The following is a 22847-nucleotide window of genomic DNA, read 5'->3' as shown; positions in this document are numbered from 1 at the left end:
ACATGATCCCATTTTGTGACCTTCCGACAAGCCAAGTCAACGGGGAAGCCAGATTCAATTAACAACCATGTCATTAACAATGACAGTGATTCACTTAACAACTACAGCAAGAAAGGTTGTAAAATGGGGCCAAACTCACTTAACACATGTCTCACTTAACAACATAAATTTCAGGCTCAACTGTAGTCGTATGTTGAGGACTACCTGTATAGCATTTGAGGTGCAGAAAGTAGAGGTCTAGGCATCGAGAGCTGGGATCATGGAAGACCAAAGCTCTTTGCCTTTAGGGGGATGCGGACAGAAAGAGAAGAGGACAAGAGGAGAAGGTGGCAATTGGGGGCATCTCAAGAAGGACTACTTGGAGAAAGGCTATGGGTATCCTCAGCTGACTTAAGATTGGAAGAAGCATCTGAACCTGATTCTGCCATATGGAGTCATGACACCTCCTGCCCAGGGAAAGGGGGACAGGCCGCATGAGTCAAGATGGGAGGGAACAGATCTCATCTCGGGTGGCGGGATATTCCATGATAGAAAAGATTCTCCTTCTAGATCCTGACAGCTGAAACTCTGACCACAAGGGCCTGCAGTATGGCCCTTCTGCCAAATTGAGAGGAATGGGCCAAAAGCATTGGGTGAGATGGTTCCTCAGATGCAATCATAGAGCTGGAAGGGATCTTGGAGGTGTCATACTCCAACTACTTTCCAAGGCAGGGGTCCTTATACATTCTGAACCCATGGCTGTCCAATCTCTTAGAAACCCCCAGTGATGGAGCACCCATAACTTCTAAAGGCAACCTATTCCATTGATTAATTATTCTCTCTATCAGGAAGTTTCTCCCCCATTCTAGGTTGGGTATCTCATTGATAAGTTTCCAACCATTACTTCTCTTTCCCTCCAATGCTTTGAAAATAAATTGACCCCTTCTTCTCTGGGACAGCCCCTCAAATGTTGGAAGATTGCTAACTATGTATCTTTGGCATGTGACCATGCTGGCCATGTCACCATGGAAATAGTTTTCAGACAACACTTGTTCTCTTGGTCAAAAACCAGAGAGGAACATCACGCCCTAGAGCCAGACACAACTGAAATGAAACCTTTACCTTTTTGCTATCATTTCAACCCTAATCCTTTAGTGCAGACATACTATTTCCCTTAAGTATACATCATATGAATCAATGGCCTTTTATCATCTTTATGACTCTTCTCTGGACTCTTTCTAGGGTCTCAGCATCTTTTCCTATCATGTCAACCTGGCAATTTAGCTATCCTGGTCCAATGCTATGTAGAACTTTTACTGTGATAACCCAAATCTTGAACTGGACATGGATGCAAACCAGAAACCAATGCAGCTTGTGTAACAGGGCTATTGTATGTGCCATTCCAGAGGTAGCTAATATTGCCCCCTTCTGCATTCAGCACCAGCTGTAGCTTCCAAATGCTCTTCAAAAGGAGAGCACATTCCATTAATTCAAACGAGAGATACCCAAGGCATGAGTGACTGAGCACAGGGACTCATGATCCAGGAAACGGTCCCACTTGCACACTATAAGAAGTTACGGAAAGAATCACTTAGTCACAATTGTCACCTGTTCCTCAAGGAAGCGTTGAGAGTCCAGAAGGACCCTCAGATTACACACCAATTCAGTTTGAGGCATTACAACCCCTTAAAGTCCAAAATTGATAAACACTCAGATAGCCCCCACCCACACCCACCCACTCCATCCTACCAAAGTTCAGTTAAGCCTCTTGTTCCCCATCCAGATCCCCACAGCATCCAGGCCCCGTGAAGGAACATCCATAGTACCTGTTAGTTCACCTGGGTACAGAGGTACAACTGAGAAACATCTGCATACATGTATATCTCATTCTATGGTAATATGTAGATGTTAAACAGGAACAGAGAGAGTCCTGTGGCACCTTAAACTGGTAGCTGCTGGGTGGACCCCTCATTCGCCTTTGACATCATTTGGGACTGGCCATGGAGGAAGGAGATGAACCAGCACAAAACTCTACTCTACTCCCTTCAGTCCTGGAACCGAATGAAAAGTATACATGGTCAATCATAACGAAAGCCATGGAAAAGACCACAAGAACAATTGATTAATGAGGGATGTACTCTAAGACCACTAGGGATTTGATTATTAATTAAGGACTTCAGTTAAAAGAGTCCCTGAACATCATTGAATATTATTGAAGATATAAAGTAAACCAAAGAGGTATGGATAAACTCCTAGTGAGTTTAAATAGATTGGATGAGACATTTAAAATTGCCCCCTTCCCCCGATATAAGGGATGTCAAGCTTGCCATGCCCACTCTGGCAATGCATACCCAGTCACCCATGACCACCCTGCCATGCCCACCCCAGCACCCCAAGGGCAACAAGAACCCAGATCTGACGCTCAATGAAATGGAGTTTGACATCCCTGCTCTAACTCATGTTCAATACATTCTTCCCTCACGTTCCTTCAGAAGAGCCCTGGATGTCTCTTGATCCTTTTCTGCTCCCTCAATTGAATCATGGGGCATGTTGGGAACCATGGACCAAGAGAGGTTGCATGTGAGTGATCCCATCCAAGGCCTCAGTAGCTTTCCTATTCCAGGTAGTGGCCAAGGCCTCAGAAGAACCATGCAGCAGAGCCTGGGGTATAATCCCAAGTTCCCTTTGGAACCCCATCAGTCACTAAGAGTAGATTGGTCAAATAGATCCAGCCTCCTTGCAGAGAGGGGCAGCATAAAAGAATCTCAAAGTCATCAGGCCATGATCTGGGCAGGACAAAGGGGACAAGGATAGCTCCTCCTCAGATCACATTGGAAGTGGTCTGTTTTGAGTTGAGTCAACAATAATGGTGGCCATGTTGAAATGCCTCTAAGGCCAGCCCCAGGGATATCAAATGGACATCTCTCGAGACCAGAAGTCTGGGGAACCACACAGTCAACTGTGAAATGCCCCCCAGAGGCTCAGACATGGAGGTTGCTGTGCAGCAGGAAGGTTGGTACACAACCTATACCTGATCCCAACTGGTCCTGTGAATGAATCTTCAAGAAAAGAGTTTCAGACCTGGCAATTTGGGGAGCAGCACCCCAAAAGACCAAAAGAGACACCTGGATGACAACTGCTACCCTTAGGCTACAGCAACAAAAATTTGCAACTCTTGCCAAAAAATTGCAGTTAATATTCTGAGATACTTCCTCAAATTATATTTCTGCCTTGTGCCAATCTTCCCAAGTAGCACTCAAATTATCTGAGCAAACGAGGGCATAAGCCAAAATCCATCTTGTGTGCAGGGTTCACTTTCATGTAGTCAACTACACAGCTTCCCCAGGACTCCATCTGCTCTGTGAATTACACAAAGAGATACAAATATGTTTTCCATTCTGCTGTATGAAGAGAAGCTGTTGCCAAGGGGATGGGACAATGGCCTTTCCTTGCAATTATCAGAAGAACAGTAATTCTTCATGTATCCCCTGTGGATTTCTACACACAGAGATCTTCCATGATAAACCTGCTTTAAAAATATGTCTGAGTTCACCAGCTGGGGGTGGGACAGAACGTGTTATCTTAGCCTGTATTGCAAAGAGATAAGTCCTGGGTTTGAAGAGACTCACATGCCTTTATTTCCTCTATGGTCATGGCACAAACACAGGTAAGAGGAAACATTGTTGTTATAAATTTGTCCTGGTACCATCCAGATGGCACAGGTGGTGTCTGATCTGCTAAAGTTCCTGTGAGATTTCAGGAGCAACCTTCAAATCAGTTTCTGCATAAACCTTGATTTCTGTTCTAGGAAGGAAGGTGATAAGACAGGAGTCATGCTGCTTCTGATGCTGATGCTCTTCTGGCTCCTGGCTCCAACTATAGCGAAGAGGCTGCAAACAATTTGTGTGTTCAGGGATTATCTCCGTTTAGATGGAAGATACTACAGGCCTGGTGATCTCACTATTGGCGGGAATTTGCCCTTGGGAACCGTTGACGATGCTCCTCTCTTTGACTTTAAAACATTACATCTTCCTGTATATAAAGCGTAAGTTTCATCTGGAGGAGAAACATGCAGATAATTGTTTATTTTGCTTTAAATTATGGGATTCCTTTCAGAAATACTTCTTCTAGTATTTGTACTGTCTTGGTGTAGTGCACATTTTGTGCTTTTCTCCATAAATTAGCAAGCTGTTAAAATAGGCTGGAATTCTCAATCACTTTAAAAGGAAGATGATAAAGAACAAAAATGATGAGGGAAGCTGTGCTGGCCTAGTGAAGAAGTCAAATTATAATATTAATCTAACCAATAACTTTTGTTAGAACATTCAAATAAAATCTCCACACTCTTCAAGTGTTCAGGAGTTACAGAAATCCCCCTCAGTGTTGGAATCCACATTGCTCATGTATAATGGCCTTCAATGCATCTATGAGGTGACTCCCACTGTAATCCTGTGTTCAGTAATCTTTACCCCACCTGTAGAAGCTGCTCCAAGAGAGATCTTAAATAATTACAGTGAAGGGGGAGCAATTGGAAAGGATTGAAGTCACTGCAGGAAAATGAACATGGCAGGGAGGATACAGACTATAAAACAATCCATGATATCTATGGAAAGGCTTGTCTCCTTTATCAGAAAAGTCATTCAAATTTAGCCAAAGGAAGTCCTTTGAAAAAAAGACAAACCCAATGTCATTTGGGAGTTTATGCCCTCAAAGATACCCCCAAACAGTGAAGGAAATTCTACAGCCATGCACAAGATTTCCTGTAATGTTCCCCAATGTTTTTCTCACTACAGATACACCACCTGTAACTACCAACAGTTCCTTGCATTGATGTTTGCTGTCTCCCAGGTCAATAAGGATTTTCTTCTGCTCCCCAACATCACCCTTGGCTTCCACATCTATGGCCATTTCCAGACGGAGAACATTATTTACTTAAACAGCCTCTCCATGCTCTCCTCAAAAGGTCAAAAGGTTCCAGGTTACAAATGTGACAGTAAGGACACTTTGCTGTCTGTCATTGGTGATCTCAGTGCCAAGTCCTCAAGGCTGATGGCCTCCATCTTCAGCATCTTTAAGATCCCACAGGTAAGAGAGCTCTCTTGGATACAGTATGGAACAGACTGAGATCAAAGGCACATACAGAAGCCAAAGATGAAACTAAAATAAGTTTTTTTGGGCGGATGGCTTCTGACTCTTAGTTTATTCTTTATTAAAGGGTAGCCATCATTTTAGTGCCATTTATTCTTTGTATCAGGTTGTTGATTTCTTCTCTTGTCTTCTGACAACCAATAAAAATGGCTAAGAAGGGAAGAAGAGAAAGTTTGCCAGTGAAAGTGAGTCAGCCTGACTGAAGGGACATAAACCACACAATGGTCACTACTAAAGTCAGCATAAAACTTTTACTTGGTCTTTGAAAAAAGAATCTCTTTTTCTCCAGCTTGGTGTTGGCTTTGAATTCTCTCTGGGAGAGAGAAGAGTTTATCCTTCCTTCTTCCGGATAAATCCCAAGGAATCTGCTCAGTATGTGGGTTTAGTCCAGCTGCTCCTGTATTTCCAGTGGAACTGGGTTGGGCTTTTGGCCCCTGAAGATGACAGGGGAGAACGTTTCATCTCAAATCTGATGCCAATGCTCCAGGAGAAGGAGATCTGCTTGGCCTTCACTCTAATGCTGAAATCAGATAACTTGCCTATCGCTCAGAAGAAGTTTTCTCGTAATTTCCCTATTTTGTTTAAAACAGAAGTGTTTATTCTGTTTGCCGACACAATTATTGTTAACACTGTAATAGGGGCATTTTATGTTTTTGAAAAATTCAGAAAAGTTTGTATCTTCACTTCCCATTGGAAACTTGGCTTGGGTGATTCCAAAGACACATTGGAAATTATAAAGCTTTATAACGGGGTCTTGCATTTTAGAGGCCACTCCGGGGATGTCTCTGAATTCCACCAATTCCTCCTGTCTTTAGACCCCTTGAACCCCCAAGGAGATGTCTTTCTCCCTCAATGGTGGGAAATTGTATTTGGCTGCAAGATGCATAAACCAGGCAAGATCCCTCCAAAGGGGGAAAAGCAATGTACAGGAAAGGAGAATGTGCAGAATCTGCCCAATTACACTTTTGAAAGGAGGATGACAGGACTAAGTTACAATATCTACAATGCTGTTTATGCTCTGGCACACGCTTTACATGCAATGTATGGATCCAGAGTTGGATCATCCATGATGAAACTTGGAATGAGGATCTCAAATGTCCAGTCATGGCAGGTAATTTCTGTGGCTTTTGACTCAGTCCATAGACTCTTAAATCTGAAGCTCCCCATATTAATTTTTTCAGTTCTTGATTAAATGTCTACATACTCCCATACCAATTCATCTGAGACCCTGCCCTTTTCTTTAGTTTACCATTCGTTGTGCTACTCAGCTTGCTGTGTGAAGCTGTTTTCACAGCTTTCGCTGTGTGAAAACAGCTTCTGATTAATAATGAATGGAAACTAAATAAGGAGAGGAGCAACTTAGAACTAAGGAGAAATTTTTTAATGAACGGTTTACCTTTAAAACAGTGGTTCACAAACTTTTTTTCAGCATGCCCCACCTAAGCATCTCTAAAATCCTGATGCGCCCCCCCCCCCAATGGCATATAATTCTTACTTTACTCAAAAAGTGAAGTCTACTCCTGTGGAGGAAGCCTTAAAGGCCATTAACCTGGTTTAAACAAGGTTCAAATTGCCCCCATTAAAAATCAAATTGCCCCACTGTTTGGCATGGGCCCCACTTTGAGAACCACTGCTTTAGAAGGTCATGGGTGCCCCATTGCTGGAGTCATTTAGGGAGACACAAAATAGCCACTTTCTAAAACTGTTGAGGGTCTGTTGCTTGAGCAGAGGGTTGGACTAGAAGACCTCCAATGTCCTTTCCAACTCTGTGATTCTGTTTCTATGACAATCACAGCACAGAGCAACATTCAAAGTGGTCCTAATAGGTTCCCGGTCTGAAATTCATCAGAATTTTCTGCATCAAAGGCTAAAAAGTTGGACCTCTCTGAATAGTGAAGTGACCAAACAGGTCAGGTGCTTCTTTCCACAGGGCCCAGTAGATCAAAGTTGTTTCCTGCATTCTGCTGTCTTTGACAATGAGCTTGATCCAATCAGTTTAATTTTCCATGGGGCTTTTTTTTGCATATGCTTTATTTTAGTTTTCATTTAATAACCAACGGTTTTGTGGACAGTGTAATAATTGGGTTGACATATTTTTCGCAAAGTGCTTACAGTAAATTTAAACAATTACATAGACAGATTTTTTTTTCTCTTCCAACTTCTAGCCTTAATGTGCTCATTATAATTATAATACATTTTTTTGTGTATCAATCAATATTATACTTGATCGGTGTTCCACCACATTTTCAGTATCTCAACTTTCTGTAAATAACAATAAAACCAGTTTTCAATAAGATTTAATCAATCCCAAGATTATATCTCTAAGTACCCTGAATTTATAGTACACACACACACACACACAAACACACATTCTGTTGATCATAATAATACCTTTAAATATACCTAATCCTAGTCTTCCATCTTCTAATCTTAATGTGTCTATAATTCCATTATATGTCTATAGACTACTATTTTTCCAGTTTAAACTTTCCACTTATTTCTATTGTTACTGTATTGCATAATCTATCCATCATCTCTCAGCCTTTTTAGGATTTCACCATTTATTGATTTTTTAGGGAATTTTTTTTATGTTTCTGTCTTGGAATCATATATGTCTTTCTAGCATTTTTACACAAACTCATTATTCTCTCTGTCTTAACCCTTTTTTCCTTCTGCTGCATCTTTTGAATATTCATTCATATCTCTTTCATTATTTTTGAAAGATCTTCCTTTTACCTCCTCTCTAGTCTGTTATGAGCTCTTTGGGTATTGTCTATTTGATTTCTAGTATCTATTACTGCTGTCTTTTCAGTATTTTTATCTGTTTTTATCTTTTTGTATTTTATTTCTCTTTGTCCCTTCCACCACTCCTTCTCATTCCTCAGCTGTCTTCTGTATGTTATATTCGTCTTTCCCCACCATTTGTTGAGAGCCTTCTACTTTCACATCTTTATCTTTACAGTAGTGGCCAAAATTGTGGAAACCTTTTGGGAAAAGTGTATTTTCTAAAACTAGCTAATAACACCACTTTTGTTTGGAGTAGTACCATAAAATTATATATCAATGGAAAGATAATTTAATCAAGAATGCAATGCAATAACTTTTATGAAGGATTTGCTATTAGAATAGCAGTTAGAGTATGAAGAAAAAATGTGAAATATGTAGAAAAAATGAGATATACAAAAATTATCGCCATGTCAGTAAATACTTAGTTTGGTAACCTTTAGCATGAATCACTGCCTTACAATGTCTTCCCATGGAGTGAACCAAGTCTTTTTGCTCTGCAGCTGTTATAATGTGAAACCAAGATTGAATGGTTGCTTCTATTGACTGGGTTTTATTGTTGGGTTGCTTTTGACTAACAAGTTTCTTCAATCGGATCCATAAATTTTCTATTGGGTTAAGGTCTGGCCTATTCCCAAGCCATTCCAGCAGTGGAATATGATTCTCTTGAAACTCCCCCAAAAAGGGGGTGTTATTAGCCATCAAACCTCAACAATACACTTTTCTCAAAAGGTTTCCACAATTTTGGCTGCTACTATAAACATTCCCAACAAATTCTTATAATTCTTTGTTGTTATTTCTAGCATTTCCTCCTGCTGGGTTATTTTGAAATAAGTTAATATACCTCTAATGTCCCAATATCCCAATAACTGAAAACTCCAGAAAAAAATCACTTGTTAATAAGATTTGGTCAATCCCAAAGTTATTCCTCTAAGTCCCCAAATTTTCTATTAGTTTGTGCTTTTCAGTTTTTTTATTGAAAATTTTAAAAAGCTTTTACAAATATTTACCTCCCCTCCCCCACCCTCCCCACCCAAACCCATCCCCCCAACCTCTCCCCCCCGACTTCCTAGAGCAAATACAGGGTGTACATCTTTAACAATCATATTCTAAAATAAACTAAAAGAAACTTAGCATCATCTTTCATTTGTGCTTTAACTCTTCTTTTGTTAAGCTAACTCTAAACAAATTGTGTCATTCCTTGCTTTTTCAGTCATAAGCTATCTGGAATTTCTTAGTCCCGTATTTATTTTGAATATAATCAATCCATCTTCTCCACTCTAGTTTATATATCTCATCTGAATGATCCTTAAGATATATTGATATTTTAGCCATCTCTGCTAAGTTTGTTACTTTTAATGTCCATTCTTGAATAGTAGGCAAATCTTCCTTCTTCCAGTATTGTGCCACCAACAGTCTTGCTTCCATTGTTAGGTTCAAAATCAAATTAGTCTCTATAACAGTACAGTCAGTAGTTATACCTAACAAGAATAACTGAGGGGTAAACTTTATCCTCTTTTTAAAAATATTTTGCATAATCCACCATATTTTTATCCAGAATGCTTTAACCTTTTTACAAGTCCACCATATATGGCAATATGTAGCATCAACACAATCACATCTCCAGCATTTAGGTTGTAAATTCGGATACATGCAAACCATTTTTTTTAGGATCCAAGTGCCATCTATAAAACATCTTGTAAAAGTTCTCTCTCAAATTTTGGGCTTGCGTGAATTTTACATTTCTTACCCATGTCTTTTTCCATGTGTCCAACATTATTCGTTCTTCAAAATGTTGTGCCCACTTTATCATACAGTCTTTAACTAATTCTGTTTCAGAATCCACTTCTATTAGAACGTTATATAACCTTTTTATATGCATTTGACTTTGATCCCTGATTTGTTTTAGTAGATTGTCCTCGTCTTGCGTAATACCAATTTTCTGATCTTTTTTCCATCTGGCCTGCAACTGTCCACACTGAAACCATGTTTGGATTACCTTTTCCTCTTTTAGTACATTCAAGGGTTGCTTTTCAGTTTTTATAGTTTCCAATTTACACCTTCCCAATTTTCCAGATTTTAGAGTCTTATTTATCTTTTCTTCTTTCGTACCTTCAAGTCTTTCAAATCCTCTTTTCAGTGTACAATTCCAACATAGTTTTAGTGTTCAATTTATATTGCCTTCTGAATCTTCGAAAAGTTCAGTGAATAATTCCCATCATCCACACCTACTAAGATAAAGTCAAGGTCAAGCAGTTCTCCAGATGTTATTTGCTTCTCTCCCCACTTTCTTTTAAATTATACATGTTGCAATAATCTTCTTCCTCCAGTAGATGGCTCCCCTGCTCCCAATTCCAGTTTCCACAGAATGTAAAAATCAGAAACAGTTGATTGTCATCCAGTCAGGGGAGTTAGAAATAGTGCTTAGAAAAACAAACAATGAAAATTGAATTTTTAAAAAGGGAGGATCGAAGCAAACAATTATAATGAAATATGGGGGGGGATTTTATAAAATCAGTGTTGGTGGAAGGCAAAGGGAATAACCTACTCAAGAATTTGTGTTGTTTTGGAGGGGATAAGGGCACAATTGGAATATATTGTATCTTTTAGTTGTTATAGGTGAAGAAATACAAAGGGGAAAAACAGGCTCTCCAGGAGGTGGGGGTACATTGTAATATTAGGTTTTTTTTAATCTTTTTCCTTTTTTCATTTAGATGACCACTATATTGCCAAATGTATTCGCTCACAACTGCTTTTGATTATGTGGATGGGTGAGCGAATACATTTAGTAATATAGTGTATATATTTGTGTTTGTATTATTTGCATTAAAAAAATAAATATATTAAATTTAAAAAAAAGAAAACCAATAGTCACTTTTCACAATGTTGTTTCCAGGTTTTCTATGTTTTAAATAATCCTTTAGGTTTTTTCTTTTACTTCTGAATCTTTAATCTTCCTCTTTAGTTTTTAGTCTTTAATCTTTCGCCATAAATCCAATCGCCACTTTTTTAAGATTTGGAGATCATTTTGGGAGAGGAATCTTTAACTTAGGTTAAAACCTATATGAGCCATGGTGGTGCAGTGGTTAGAGTGCAGTACTGCAGGCGACTTCTACTGATTGCCAGCTGCCTGCAATATGGCAGTTCAAATCTCACCAGGCTCAAGGTTGAGTCAGCCTTCCATCCTTCCAAGGTGGGTAAAATGAGGACTCAAATTATTGGGGGCAAGAGGCTGACTCTGTAAAACTGCTTAAAGTACTGTAAAGTGGTATATAAGTCTAAGTGCTATTGCCTCTCTAAATCAGCTGTTGGAAATTTTCTCACCCAGTTTCACTGCTCTGTCCACATACCACTCCAGCGCAAGATCTTAGTGTTTCAGACATCCCATCTTGTGACTGACCAAAAATGACCATTGCCCCTGCTGCCATTCAGCAGGGTGTTCTTCAGATCAGCAAGGAAATTGCAGTTTCCTCATGATCAATGAAGCGCCTCTCCTTTCTTCACCTCCCCTCCAGGGAGGATTTACCCTGTAGAATTTCCCAGCAAGCAGTTTCTGGCTGTGTTTCATGGAGCCCCGTGGAGATCTGCTATTTTCCAGCTGTTTTCACTAAGACTTCAAATGAAAGTCCCCTCCTGAATTTTCCATGGTTCTGATGGAAATCATTTATTCATTTCAAACATTCATTTATCACTTAACAAGAACTTTGGCCAAAGCAACTATTGGAAAGTACATGTAGCCAAGTATCACAAGAGGAAAATCCTAAAATTAAATTTAGATTGTGGAAATAAAATTATTGAGTTTTGGTGAAATACAAGTTGGAAACCATGACCGGTGATAAAGGGGAAATGTTCAGTTTCAGAGTTAAATATTTAGTGTTATACGTCATTCCTCAGATCTTCACCAAGAGATGGAAGTAGCTTCTCAAAATATTAATTCATTTTCTCAAGAGGGACATTATGTGATGATAGAAGCCATGATGTCTCATTTGTAGCTCTAGCCCAAATACTCCAATCTCTGAAGGTCTCCTTTCTTCCAGATTCTTCCCTATTTGAGGAATGTGCAGTTCAACAACAGTGCTGGAGATGAAGTCTCCTTCTCAGAAGATGGACTGGGATCTGCTCGTTTTGATCTTCTCAACTGGGTTTTCCTCCCCAATCGATCTTTTGTCCCCATGAAGGTTGGGCAAGTAAATTCTGAGGCTCCTCCAGGACAGGATTTCACCATTAACTCTGATGGAATCACCTGGGCCACAAAGGTGAGCTGCAAGGAAATGTAACTTCAGGGAAAGATTCATTCTCTTCCTGAGATGCAAAACATCTTTCTAATTAGAAAAATAATCAGTTGAGTCAGAAATCATGGCAGTCATTTGGTGAAAAATCTGCTTTCCATGTAACACCTTTGAGGACTGGTTTCTGTCATTGCACAAAGGGTTAGGATTGGGAACGACTTCTGCTTCAAACACAGGATGCAATTTACAGCAAGCAACAGTGATTTCCATGGACTATTTCTGCTCAGTTTTATCCTCCTGGTTGTTTCTTTTAGAAATGCTGTGGTTCAGTCACAAGCCTTCCTCTGCAGGGTGAAACCCCAGTTCCAATCTCCAGCATCTATTGATGTCTCAGGAATACCAGTGGCCTGAATCCCTCAAGAGCTGTTCCATATTTCTGATAGACAGTGGCAATGTATCTCTTTAGAAGATAATCGGAACATAGAAGTAGGAATGGGGGAAAGAATGAATGTAGCAGGTTCATTCCTTAAGTCATTTCAAATACTTGTCTTTCAGACAATCCCCATTGCCAGGTGTGGAAGGAAGAGATGCCATGCAGGAGAGAGGAGAAGAGTTCCAGAGGGCAAGCAGGTTTGCTGCTACAACTGTGACACTTGTCCAGAAGGGACCATTTCTAATAAGACAGGTAGACCATACTTCAAATCTAAATCTTCAGGTATCAAGGAAGACATTCATTAAATCAATATATTTTTGTTGTTGTTTCATTTTTGATAAGATTGACATGCAGTTATTCTTTTCAATAGAACCTTTCAGATTAAAGATCCAAACTGCCCTGGCCACAGAGGTCACCTTTCTTGATCCTTGGCAAGCATAGTTTGAGGGCACAATTTATCAATCCCCAACATCCATTTTCTGTTTCTACTTTCACCTCCAATTGGGAAACCAACTTCCATTCTTTTCCTGAGGAAGTGGGGCATGTGGTCCCAGCTTTTATTTGTTCATTTAGAGAGTGCTTCTTCTGGCATCTCTACTAACCTCTGAGGAAATAGACCTGCCAGAGAAAGAGGAGATCCACCTATTTATCTCTCTTTGATGGAACAAGAGGGAGAAATGAACAGATTTGATGTACAAAGCAGAGAGGTTAAGGTTAATGGATGATGTACACACACAAACCAGATTCATTCCGAGATAACAGATCTGTCTGTCTTCTGTGGGTTCCATGATAAAATGGGAGAAAATAAATAGCACATGAGATTATTTCTCTCTTTTTTAAAATAGTTTTTATTAAACATTTTAATCTTTAAAAACAAAAAGAAAAACACAAGAAACAACAAAACACAAAACATATATAACAATATAAAGTAATTATACAGCCTTCTGTATCGGCTTTCATGTTTAGCCTTTATAGTTCTCCATTCTGCATTGTTTTCCTATTGCTTTTACCTTGTCCTATAATATAACAACAGTGGTACAGTAGAGAATGTAAATATATGGTGATATAAATCATTAATAATATTATAAGTGTTAGTACTACTGTTGTTATATTATAGAGATTATTTAATTACTCTCTTTGTAGGTAGTTCAATAGCAGACATTTAACCTTCATATCATTTATGCAGGAAGGATAATGTGCTTGGTAGTTGCTCAATAAATCCTTAGACAAAGACTTTTGATTTCAGATGCAGCTCACTGTGAACCCTGCCCAGAAGACCAATTTTCCAACAAGGACAAGGACCAATGCATTGCCAAGAAGCTCCACTTCCTTGCCTATCAAGACACCCTGGGATACACCTTAGTTTTTCTTGCTCTTTTTCTCTCAGTGATCACTTCAGCAGTCCTGGTGATTTTCTATAAACACCATGACACACCAATTGTCAAGGCCAACAATCGAGATCTCACCTACATTCTCCTGGTCTCCCTTCTGCTCTGCTTCCTCTGTTCCTTCCTCTTCATTGGACAACCAGGGAAGATCACCTGTCTCTTCCAACAATCTGCCTTTGCGATTCTCTTTGCCCTTGCAGTTTCCTCTGTGTTGGCAAAGACTGTCATGGTGATTCTGGCTTTCATGGCCACCAAGCCAGGGAATAAGACAAGGAAACTCTTGGGAAAACCACTGACCAACACCATTGTCATAGGCTGTCCTCTGGTCCAAGCCCTTATTTGTGCCACCTGGCTGGGAACTTCTCCTCCATTTCCCAACTTGGACTTCCACTCCTTATTTGGAGAGATCATCTTGGAATGTAAGCAGGGCTCAGCTGTAATGTTTTATGGTGTCCTCTCTTATCTAGGACTTTTGGCCCTTGTCAGTTTCTCAGTGGCATTTCTAGCTAGGAAATTGCCTGATAGTTTTAATGAAGCCAAGTTCATTACTTTTAGCATGCTGGTCTTTTGCAGTGTTTGGATCTCCTTCCTCCCCACCTATTTGAGTGCCAAAGGGAAGTCCATGGTGGCTGTGGAGATCTTCTCCATTTTGGCCTCTGGGGCTGGTCTCTTGGCTTGCATCTTTTTCCCCAAATGCTACATTATTCTACTGAGACCTGATCTGAATTGTAGAGAAAACATAGTAAGAAACAAAAATTTCTAACAAATGTGAGGCATTTTCTCATTTATATTTGTCTTTGGGGCATGTTTAGAATGTGGTAAGATGTCTAAGAAATGATTTAGTGAAGGAGGAATTTGTCTATAAAAAAAATTCCTTATGAAGTTCTGCAACTGGTCACAATATTCCTGTAGTCATTTTTTTGTTTATCATGTTTTCAAAGTGTCCTTAGTGAGGTCCAGTGCTCTGTATGGAAGGAAAACTTGTTATCAAAGACATGTTTATTTATTTCATATATTTTTAAGTTAATATGTCAAGAGAAAAAAATCCAAAATTAGATACAAACTACTGCAAGATGCTAAGGAAAAAGGGGGTTTGGTTTACCAGACTTTAAATTATATTTTGAGGCATGTTGTTTTGCCTGGTTAAAAGAGTGGGTGAAGCTCCAGAATAAGAAGCTACTTGAATTAGGAGGCCACGAATTAAGGTTAAAGTTAATGTTGATTTTAATAATCAGTTTGCTAGATGTGCTAATATAAGAGTTTGGAATAAGTTCTATATGAAGTTGCCTCTTTGGTTTTTTCCCCTAAGAACTTTTTAAAGAAAAGAAATGATGGCAAAGCCAGACTGCTGGAAATGTGGGAAAATATTATCCTTCAACTCTGGTGAACCTACATTAAAGTAGAGGGGAGAACTTGAATTATGTTGGTTTTATGTAAACAAATTCTTACCATTGGTTTACATATCAACAACTGAAAGTCAAATAAAAAGAATTGTGGGTTTGATTTTGCTAAAAATGAATTGGTTATTTATGATATGATAAATAAACATTGCATGATTCCGTGGGCAAAGATTTTTTGACATAATGTGATGCTTGAACAATGGGAAACTATGTGGATGAAAAATTTAAAATTGACACTAAATTATAAAAGAAAAAATTTATAAGATGATCTATCACTGGCATTTAACACCTGATAAGTTATCCAGAATGTATAAAGGTATTTCAAATGAATGTTGGAAATGTAAAAGAAAGATGGAACTTTTTACCCCTTTATGGTGGACATGTGATAAAGCAAAGAAATTTTGGAGTAAGATTCATATTATAATACAAAATATTCTTCAAATGAAAATAAAAATGAAACCACAAACTTTTCCTTTTGGTTGAATGGAAAAGGGCATGGAGAAAAAAAATCTTATATATGTTGACAGCAGGAAGACTATTATAGGCACAAAAATATAAATATATTTTATTTTTAATAAAACATTTTAAGAAACATGTAAAATTGGAATTTATTATTTCAAAGAGGATTTTTATTTTATTTTGTTCCTTACTTTATTTAGTTTATTATTAAGGTAGTGCATTAAATGATTGTACTCAATATCAGTGTTTCTATTCATATGTGGCTGTTTCCTTTGATGTTTGGGGCTTTATAGAACTTCCCTATCACTATTCAATTGTTTTTGAAATAGCAGAGTTTATTTCCCCCTTACATCCACATCTGCAGTGCTGCCTCATCATGGTTGGGCAGAAGTTCCTTGAAAGGAATGAGCAAAGAATATCATCCTTGTATGCAGTATGTTAATCATCTCTTGTGACATTTCACCTCCTGGACCTCCATGGAAAATTACACTGTTCTATGAGATGTGTATGCACAGCAGGTCTCCACAGGAATCCTTCTATCCATGCCCAACATCACAATCACATTTCTTTAATGAGGACAAGTTCTCAGCAATGTCATTCAAGGTATGACAAGGAATGACAATCATCAAAGTCAGGAGGGAGTTATCAATCAGAGTCCTGTGACATGTCATTTAATCCTGGGTAGGGCACAAGTGGTATCTTGGAGATAACATCTCCATTTCCATCAGGTGGCCTCTCGTGTGAGAAACAGAAACATAGGAGATGTGTGCAAATTGTCCAACAAAATAGCAAAATCAAATTCTCTGGCTTTCAATAAGGTTTAGCAAAATTTATATGGCAATGTAAGTCGCTGGTGTGTGCCAGAAATTGGAAGTTCATTTCCTGTTGCGCGCATGCCCTCTGGGCCACTCCACTTCTGGGTTGTGACCCTGATGAGCGTGTGTGCGCACATATTCCCTTTTTGGTGACAAAAAGGTTCACCATCACTGTGTTAGGCTAATTTAAACTCTATAGCAGGGGTGTCAAATCCATGGAGTCATGTTATCCTCACGTGACATATTGTCACTTTTTTCCCCTTTGCTAAACTGAGGGAGGGTGTGGCCAGCACATGACGCATACGAGCCACACATTGACACACCTGCTCTACAGGAAGGTTGTATAACAACTATCTGAGATCAAAAAAGTGTCTGCTGTCTTGGGAAGTATGTCTTCAGAATTGTCAATTGATGAAGAAAGGATACTGCTACCTCTGAACAAGCTGAGCAAATAGGAATTGTTAGGTTAGCTCCCCGTTGGGAGAGCGAGTATGTTCAGTGAAGCGTTGTGAGAGTTGTGTTGGAGAACACACAAACCAGCATACAGAGACACTGCAGTTTAAATAGGCTTTTACTTTCGTGGAAATAGATGTATCAGAGCCCATCAAACAGTCCACGTCATACACGGATAAGTCAGTCAATCATCAACATCTTTCAGTTAAGGGATAATCCAAATAACATAGTCCAGTATCATACAAACAGTTCAGTACTCAAACTTTGCTAGCAGTTGCAAAACTTACAGTAGCTCACGGCACTCAGATCAGATCAGCCCAGCATCTAAAGAACAGAGAGCTAACAATCATTCTGGCTCCCTCTTATGGCCGATTGAGGGAAACAGCAACCAATCACTTTTTACAGTATGATTTAAAGAAACAGGTACAGCATTGCTATATGACTTATATATTGCCAACCCAACCGTTAGAATTATATTCCTAACAGGAATGACTGCACAGTACTGGTTGATCTTTCCCTGAAGCTGGTTCCCATTGGTTGGGAAGGAGAAATTAGGCCAACACCTGTTTCTCAGGGTGTCACAGTGAGGCCTTCCCAGCTCGAGGTCAAGCATCATCCATATTCTGATGATGTTTAATTATTCTACCATTGTTTGACCAAGCAATGCTCTCAAGGATTTCTCCCAGTGCCCGAAGACCATTGACAGGAGAGGAATGGTCTCAGTTTCAACCCCAACAAAGCCAAGTAGCTGTGGATGATTTGTCTTCTCAGTGCTGGGGACCTTCCATCTTTGGTCCTGCATGACATTGCACTACCATTCTTGGGACTTCGGTGCACTATGGGGGTCTCACTGGACTGTCAGCTCTTGCTAAAGGAGCAAATGCATCTCTGGAAGTTTTAGATCACCACCTGTCTGGGGAAGTGGTTCCATTGTTGGGCTGCAGAGACATCTAGGAAGGGTTTTGCAACTGCAGTCAGAGCTGCCTCCTAGAACTTAAGTCAGTAACTCCATCTCCTACTTTCTAGAACAACAGAGAACAAGTCTTGGCCTTCTCTGTGTTAGCCTTTCAGGTCTTGGAAAAGAGACATCACCACCCCACCTCCATCTTCACTCATTGATATTGAATATTCCCAATTCTAGGAGTCTGCCCCAATTTTAAAAAATCATTGGCAACTAGAAGACAGCCATATATCCTAGAACCATAGCTGAAGAAGCTTCTTGGATGAGAAGTGAAATGTCTTCAAAGAAAAGTCCAGTTGCCCCTTGAAAAAGCACCTTTGACACTCAAGTAGATACTTTCTTGCCGATCATCCATATTAGAAGAAACTGGCCAAACTGTCTGCCTTCCTTTGGGAAAAAGCAGCTATAGAACTAAGGGTCTGAATGAAGATCTTTCTCCTTCAAACTGACTCCACATTGCAATGTCTATTTATTCCCCTAGAGGTGCCCCTCCTCCTCCAGCCGATAATCCACCAAATCAAGCTTGGCTATGTTCAAACTCTCCTGTAGTAGAGATGGTATTAATTGTGTGGAAATTGTGCCTTTTCATACTTTCCAGCACATGCCTCAGGAAGCTGTTGAGCCATGGGGAATTTAAGTATATTTCATGCACTTCCAGTTGTCCAAAACTGCATTTATCACAAGTAGAAGCAAGTGGACTGAAGTCAGTACCTCACTGAGGGCTCCCCATTTAATAGTAGCTATGATCACCATGTTGGAGTAACAGAAAAATAGAAAAACAAATGGGAAGGAACCTTCAAGGTCCAGGCTCTTGCTCAGGCAGGAACCTGTGTCAACCCTGATGTGAATAGCAATAGTACTTAGACTTATATCCCACTTCATAATGCTTTCACAACCCTCTCTAAGTGGTTTTCAGAGTCCACCTCTTGCCCCCAACAATCTGAGCCCTCATTTTACCCATCTCGGAAGGATGGAAGGCTGAGTCAACATTGAGCCAGTGAGATTTGAACTGCCAAACTGCAGCTAGCAGTCAGCTGAAGTAGCCTGCATAACTGCACTCTAACCACTGCACCGCCTCTGCTCTATTGAGCACGGCAGAAGCCATCTTGGAGGCTTCAGAGTTGCCACACAATGGAGGGAGGGGGAAAATAGTTAGATGGGGTTTTGTAGCTTTTCTGTGGGAACTATGGACGTTCTCACAGGTGGCTGGCCAGAAGAGGAGCCAAGTAACCAAGCAACTGGCCAGCACCTGGATTGGACCTGGACCTGTGACTTGCGGAAAAGAGGAAACCTGTACTTTTAAATAGGTGAAAGCCCTGGGCACTTTTAGAGTCAGCTTTCACCAGTCATGCCAATATGATGTAGCCAAAAACTGTTCTTTGAGGAATTTGCCTGCCTCGGACTACCACTTTCTATGGATGCATTACTTGGAGCCCGGACACACTGTACAATTTCAGACAAGTCATTGTCCAATCTATTCTTTAAAACGCTCAATGTTGGGAACTGCAAAATATCAGAGAAATTTATGGGCTTACTATTTCCATAATTGGTGCATCATAATTTTTATGCCTTCCAGGCAGTCGCTTTCACAACAAACTATTTTGTGTTACATTTTTGCTGATAAAGAAATGAAGGAAGACCAGTATAGATCTATTTCAAGCTGTTTAGCTCTCATCAGCTAGCCATACCCTTGCTGGGATTTGAACTTGGGCTGCTAACATATTAGGCAGTTGTATTAACCTCTAAGCCACAAGTTTTCCTCCCTTTATCAACTGAACCAAAACAATTTAATCTCTCCCCTGGTTCAGCTGATAAAGGGAGGAGAACTTGTGGCTTAGAGGTTAATACAACTGCCTAATATGTTAGCAGTCCAAGCTCGAATCCCAGCAAGGGTATGGCTAGCTAATGAGAGCCAAGAAAAGCAAACTTGCAAAACTAATGTAGTCGTTGACTTGCATTATTTAAAAAGTGCCATAGCTATGGGGAATTTGACCTCTGAGAGGTTAAATGAAACAAAAAGATGGTCTGGAAAATTAGTTTTTAGTTTAATAGGAGTAGATAATATACAAATTGAGAAATAAAAAAAAATGTGTTCTTGCATCTCCCAGAGGCCCATTGTAGTTTTTCTCGGAACGTTCCTACAGCAGCCTCTGAATCCCTAGATGCCAATGTTTGTTCTAATTAAGTCCACTGTTCTCTGTAAACAAGAGAAGGGCAGGGAATAACCCAAGATCCATTATAATATTACTTTTGAATATGTTTGCAAGTATCATTTCCCCTTCCTTTCTTACACCATTTTCTCCTTTCTGAAATGTATAAATGTCAGTGCATTTCTTTGTCCTCTAAGGAGACATAATTATCATAAAAGATAATGTTAACTAGAAGCTCTGGGATATGACATGTCACAAGGGATTGTTAAAATAAGGTGTACGTAGTGATATTATCTTCCTGACTACAAATTCCCACCACATGGGTGAGGCCACACAGCAGAATTGGGTAGGAAGTTGGGAATTTAAAATCTACCATTAAAAAGAGGAGTAGAAGCAGAAAATTCTACAGTGTTGGAAGGCTATGGAAACAAATATATAAGACAGAAATGCTAATAGGGAACCAAGCTTTCAAAACACGAAAATAGTACAATATCTAATAAAAAGGAATAAAATTGGAAAATGACCTTCTTGAAATAATGAACATATATTTAACAGTAAGCTTTCTTTCTATGTAAGGCCCTGGGTGTCGACTCGTATAGCATTCCTGGCCTACTCTCAAGTTGTCATAGGCAGGGGAGGGGGGAGAACTGAGAGAGCAGCTTGGCAGCCACGACCAAAATCACATTCCACATATACCTTTCTCAAGGCTTGTATCCCAGGTTACCAGAGACAGCCAGAGAGGCATGTTTTCTACAGCCCGCGGAAGTGGTCCGTTGGAGAATGTGATTTATGACACACCCTTGGAGGAGGGTCGAAACAGGGTCATAGTTGAACCGTAAATTACATGGGGCAGATCTGACTTCTACTTGGGAATGTGGTGACATGTTGTTCCTAATAAATAACTGGATTTCTTTTGTAACTTGGCTGGAGGCTCATGAGTTAATTAGGGCATCTGTTGGAACCCTGACACTGGGCCTCAATATGAACACCTGGAAGAAGTGGGATGTAAGTTGTTGCATTATTGTTGCTGATAGCAGGTTTATGTATTTATTTACTTGTTTGCTTATTTATTTATTTATTCTTTCCAGTGTGACTCCTTTCTGCTGAATGCATCTGAAGTAAAATGCATTCAACCCCCAGAAGGGAATCAAATTCAGTATATAGCTGGAAGGGACCTTGGGGGTCTTGTAATCCATCCCCTGCTCAAGCAGTAACCACACGTGACTCTGCAGTTTCTTCTTACAAACCAGTCAAGGCCAGTCAAGGAATAATTGATGGGAATTGAACAAGGAGAGATTCAACCTGGAAATAAGGATTTCAGGGTTGACCTGAATGAAGGATTATTTTTCATTTTTGATGCACTATAAAGTACACAGTGTGTCAGTCCATCTGCTGTGTTGACCACCGAAGAAAGGATACAATTCTGTCCCTCCTAAGTGAGGAATTATGGTCTTGATAAACCCTTCTGAATTAATTAAACAATTACTTTTGATTTCAGATGCAGCCCAGTGCGATCCTTGCCCAGAAGACCAATATCCAAACCAGGAGAAGAATCACTGCATTGTGAAGAAGGTCCACTTCCTTGCTTATCAAGATAACATGGGCTACGCTTTAGTTTCTCTCACTCTTTTAATCTCTGTGATCACTTCTGCAGTCCTGGTGATTTTCCATAAACATCGTGACACCCCAATTGTCAAGGCCAACAACTGAGATCTCACTTACATCCTCCTGGTCTCCCTCCTGCTCTGTTTCCTCTGCTCCTTCCTCTTCATTGGTCATCCAGGAACCATCACCTGTCTCTTCCAACAAACTTCCTTTGCCATTTTCTTTGCCCTTGCAGTTTCCTCTGTCTTGGCAAAAACTGTCATGGTGGTTCTGGCCTTCATGGCCACCAAGCCAGGAAACAGGGCAAGGAAATTCTTAGGAAAACCACTGACCAACTCCATTGTCTTAGCCTGTCCCCTGGTCCAAGCACTTATTTGCACCATCTGGCTGGCAGTCTCCCCTCCGTTTCTCAACGTGGACTTCCACTCCTTGGCAGGAGAGACTATCTGGGAATGTAATGAAGGCTCAGCTTCAATGTTTTATACTGTCCTCACCTACTTGGGTTTCTTGGCCATTGTCAGTTTCACGGTGGCCTTTCTGGCTAGGAAATTGCCTGACAGCATTAACGAAGCCCACTTCATTACTTTTACCATGCTGGTATTCTGCAGTGTTTAGATCACTTTCATCCCAACCTATTTGAGCACTAAAGGGAAATCCATGGTGGCCGTGGAGGTCTTCTCCATTTTGGCCTCTGTGGCTGGTCTCTTGGCTTGTATCTTTCTCCCCAAATGTTATATTATCCTACCGAGACCCCATCTTAATTGTATAATGGGACACAAAAATCTCTGATTTATGCAGAGATTTGAAAGTTTTAATTTGACTTTTGGGCATTTTTGTATTTCATTTGATTTCTTTAAAAATGTGACATGAGAAAGTGGCTAGTTCTTTAAATAATTGGAAATGAAGTGATGTAAATGATCATAAACCATTTATTAATACCCACATTTTTATTTTTTGTTATTGTCAGTTCACCCCAGTGAAGCCCCATGAACAACTTGGGAATATGCTTTGTTGTTAAAGGTCTGGATATAAGTTTCCAGAAC

At 39.9% G+C, this 22847-nt stretch overlaps 1 protein-coding gene across 1 annotated transcript; it reads left to right on the top strand.

Moving 5' to 3' along the window:
- Window positions 1–259: 259 nt before the first annotated feature.
- LOC148049941 (metabotropic glutamate receptor 3-like) lies at window positions 260–21909 on the top strand. Its single transcript, XM_087705650.1, has 6 exons — window positions 260–375; window positions 3788–4024; window positions 4773–5064; window positions 5537–5690; window positions 13820–14689; window positions 21698–21909. Exons 1-6 carry the CDS (start codon window positions 260–262, stop codon window positions 21907–21909), a joined length of 1881 nt encoding a protein of 626 aa, XP_087561776.1.
- Window positions 21910–22847: the final 938 nt, after the last annotated feature.

The sequence above is a fragment of the Thamnophis sirtalis genome, unplaced genomic scaffold (genome assembly GCF_051295495.1).
Source record: "Thamnophis sirtalis isolate CommonGarterSnake01/CBP01778 unplaced genomic scaffold, rThaSir2_p1.2 scaffold_1, whole genome shotgun sequence".
NCBI lineage: Eukaryota > Metazoa > Chordata > Lepidosauria > Squamata > Natricidae > Thamnophis > Thamnophis sirtalis.
Note: the sequence above shows the minus strand (reverse complement) of the source record. Positions and strands in the feature narration are given on the sequence as shown.

What these genes read in the sequence shown, in the direction of transcription:
- LOC148049941 (XM_087705650.1), top strand. Translation starts at nt 260, where the DNA reads ATGGAAGACCAAAGCTCTTTGCCTTTAGGGGGATGCGGACAGAAAGAG. An exon ending in CATCTTCCTGTATATAAAGC is followed by an intron (nt 4,025 to 4,772) that starts GTAAGTTTCATC and finishes TTCTCACTACAG; the next exon opens with ATACACCACCTGTAACTACC. An exon ending in CGCTCAGAAGAAGTTTTCTC is followed by an intron (nt 5,691 to 13,819) that starts GTAATTTCCCTA and finishes TTTTGATTTCAG; the next exon opens with ATGCAGCTCACTGTGAACCC.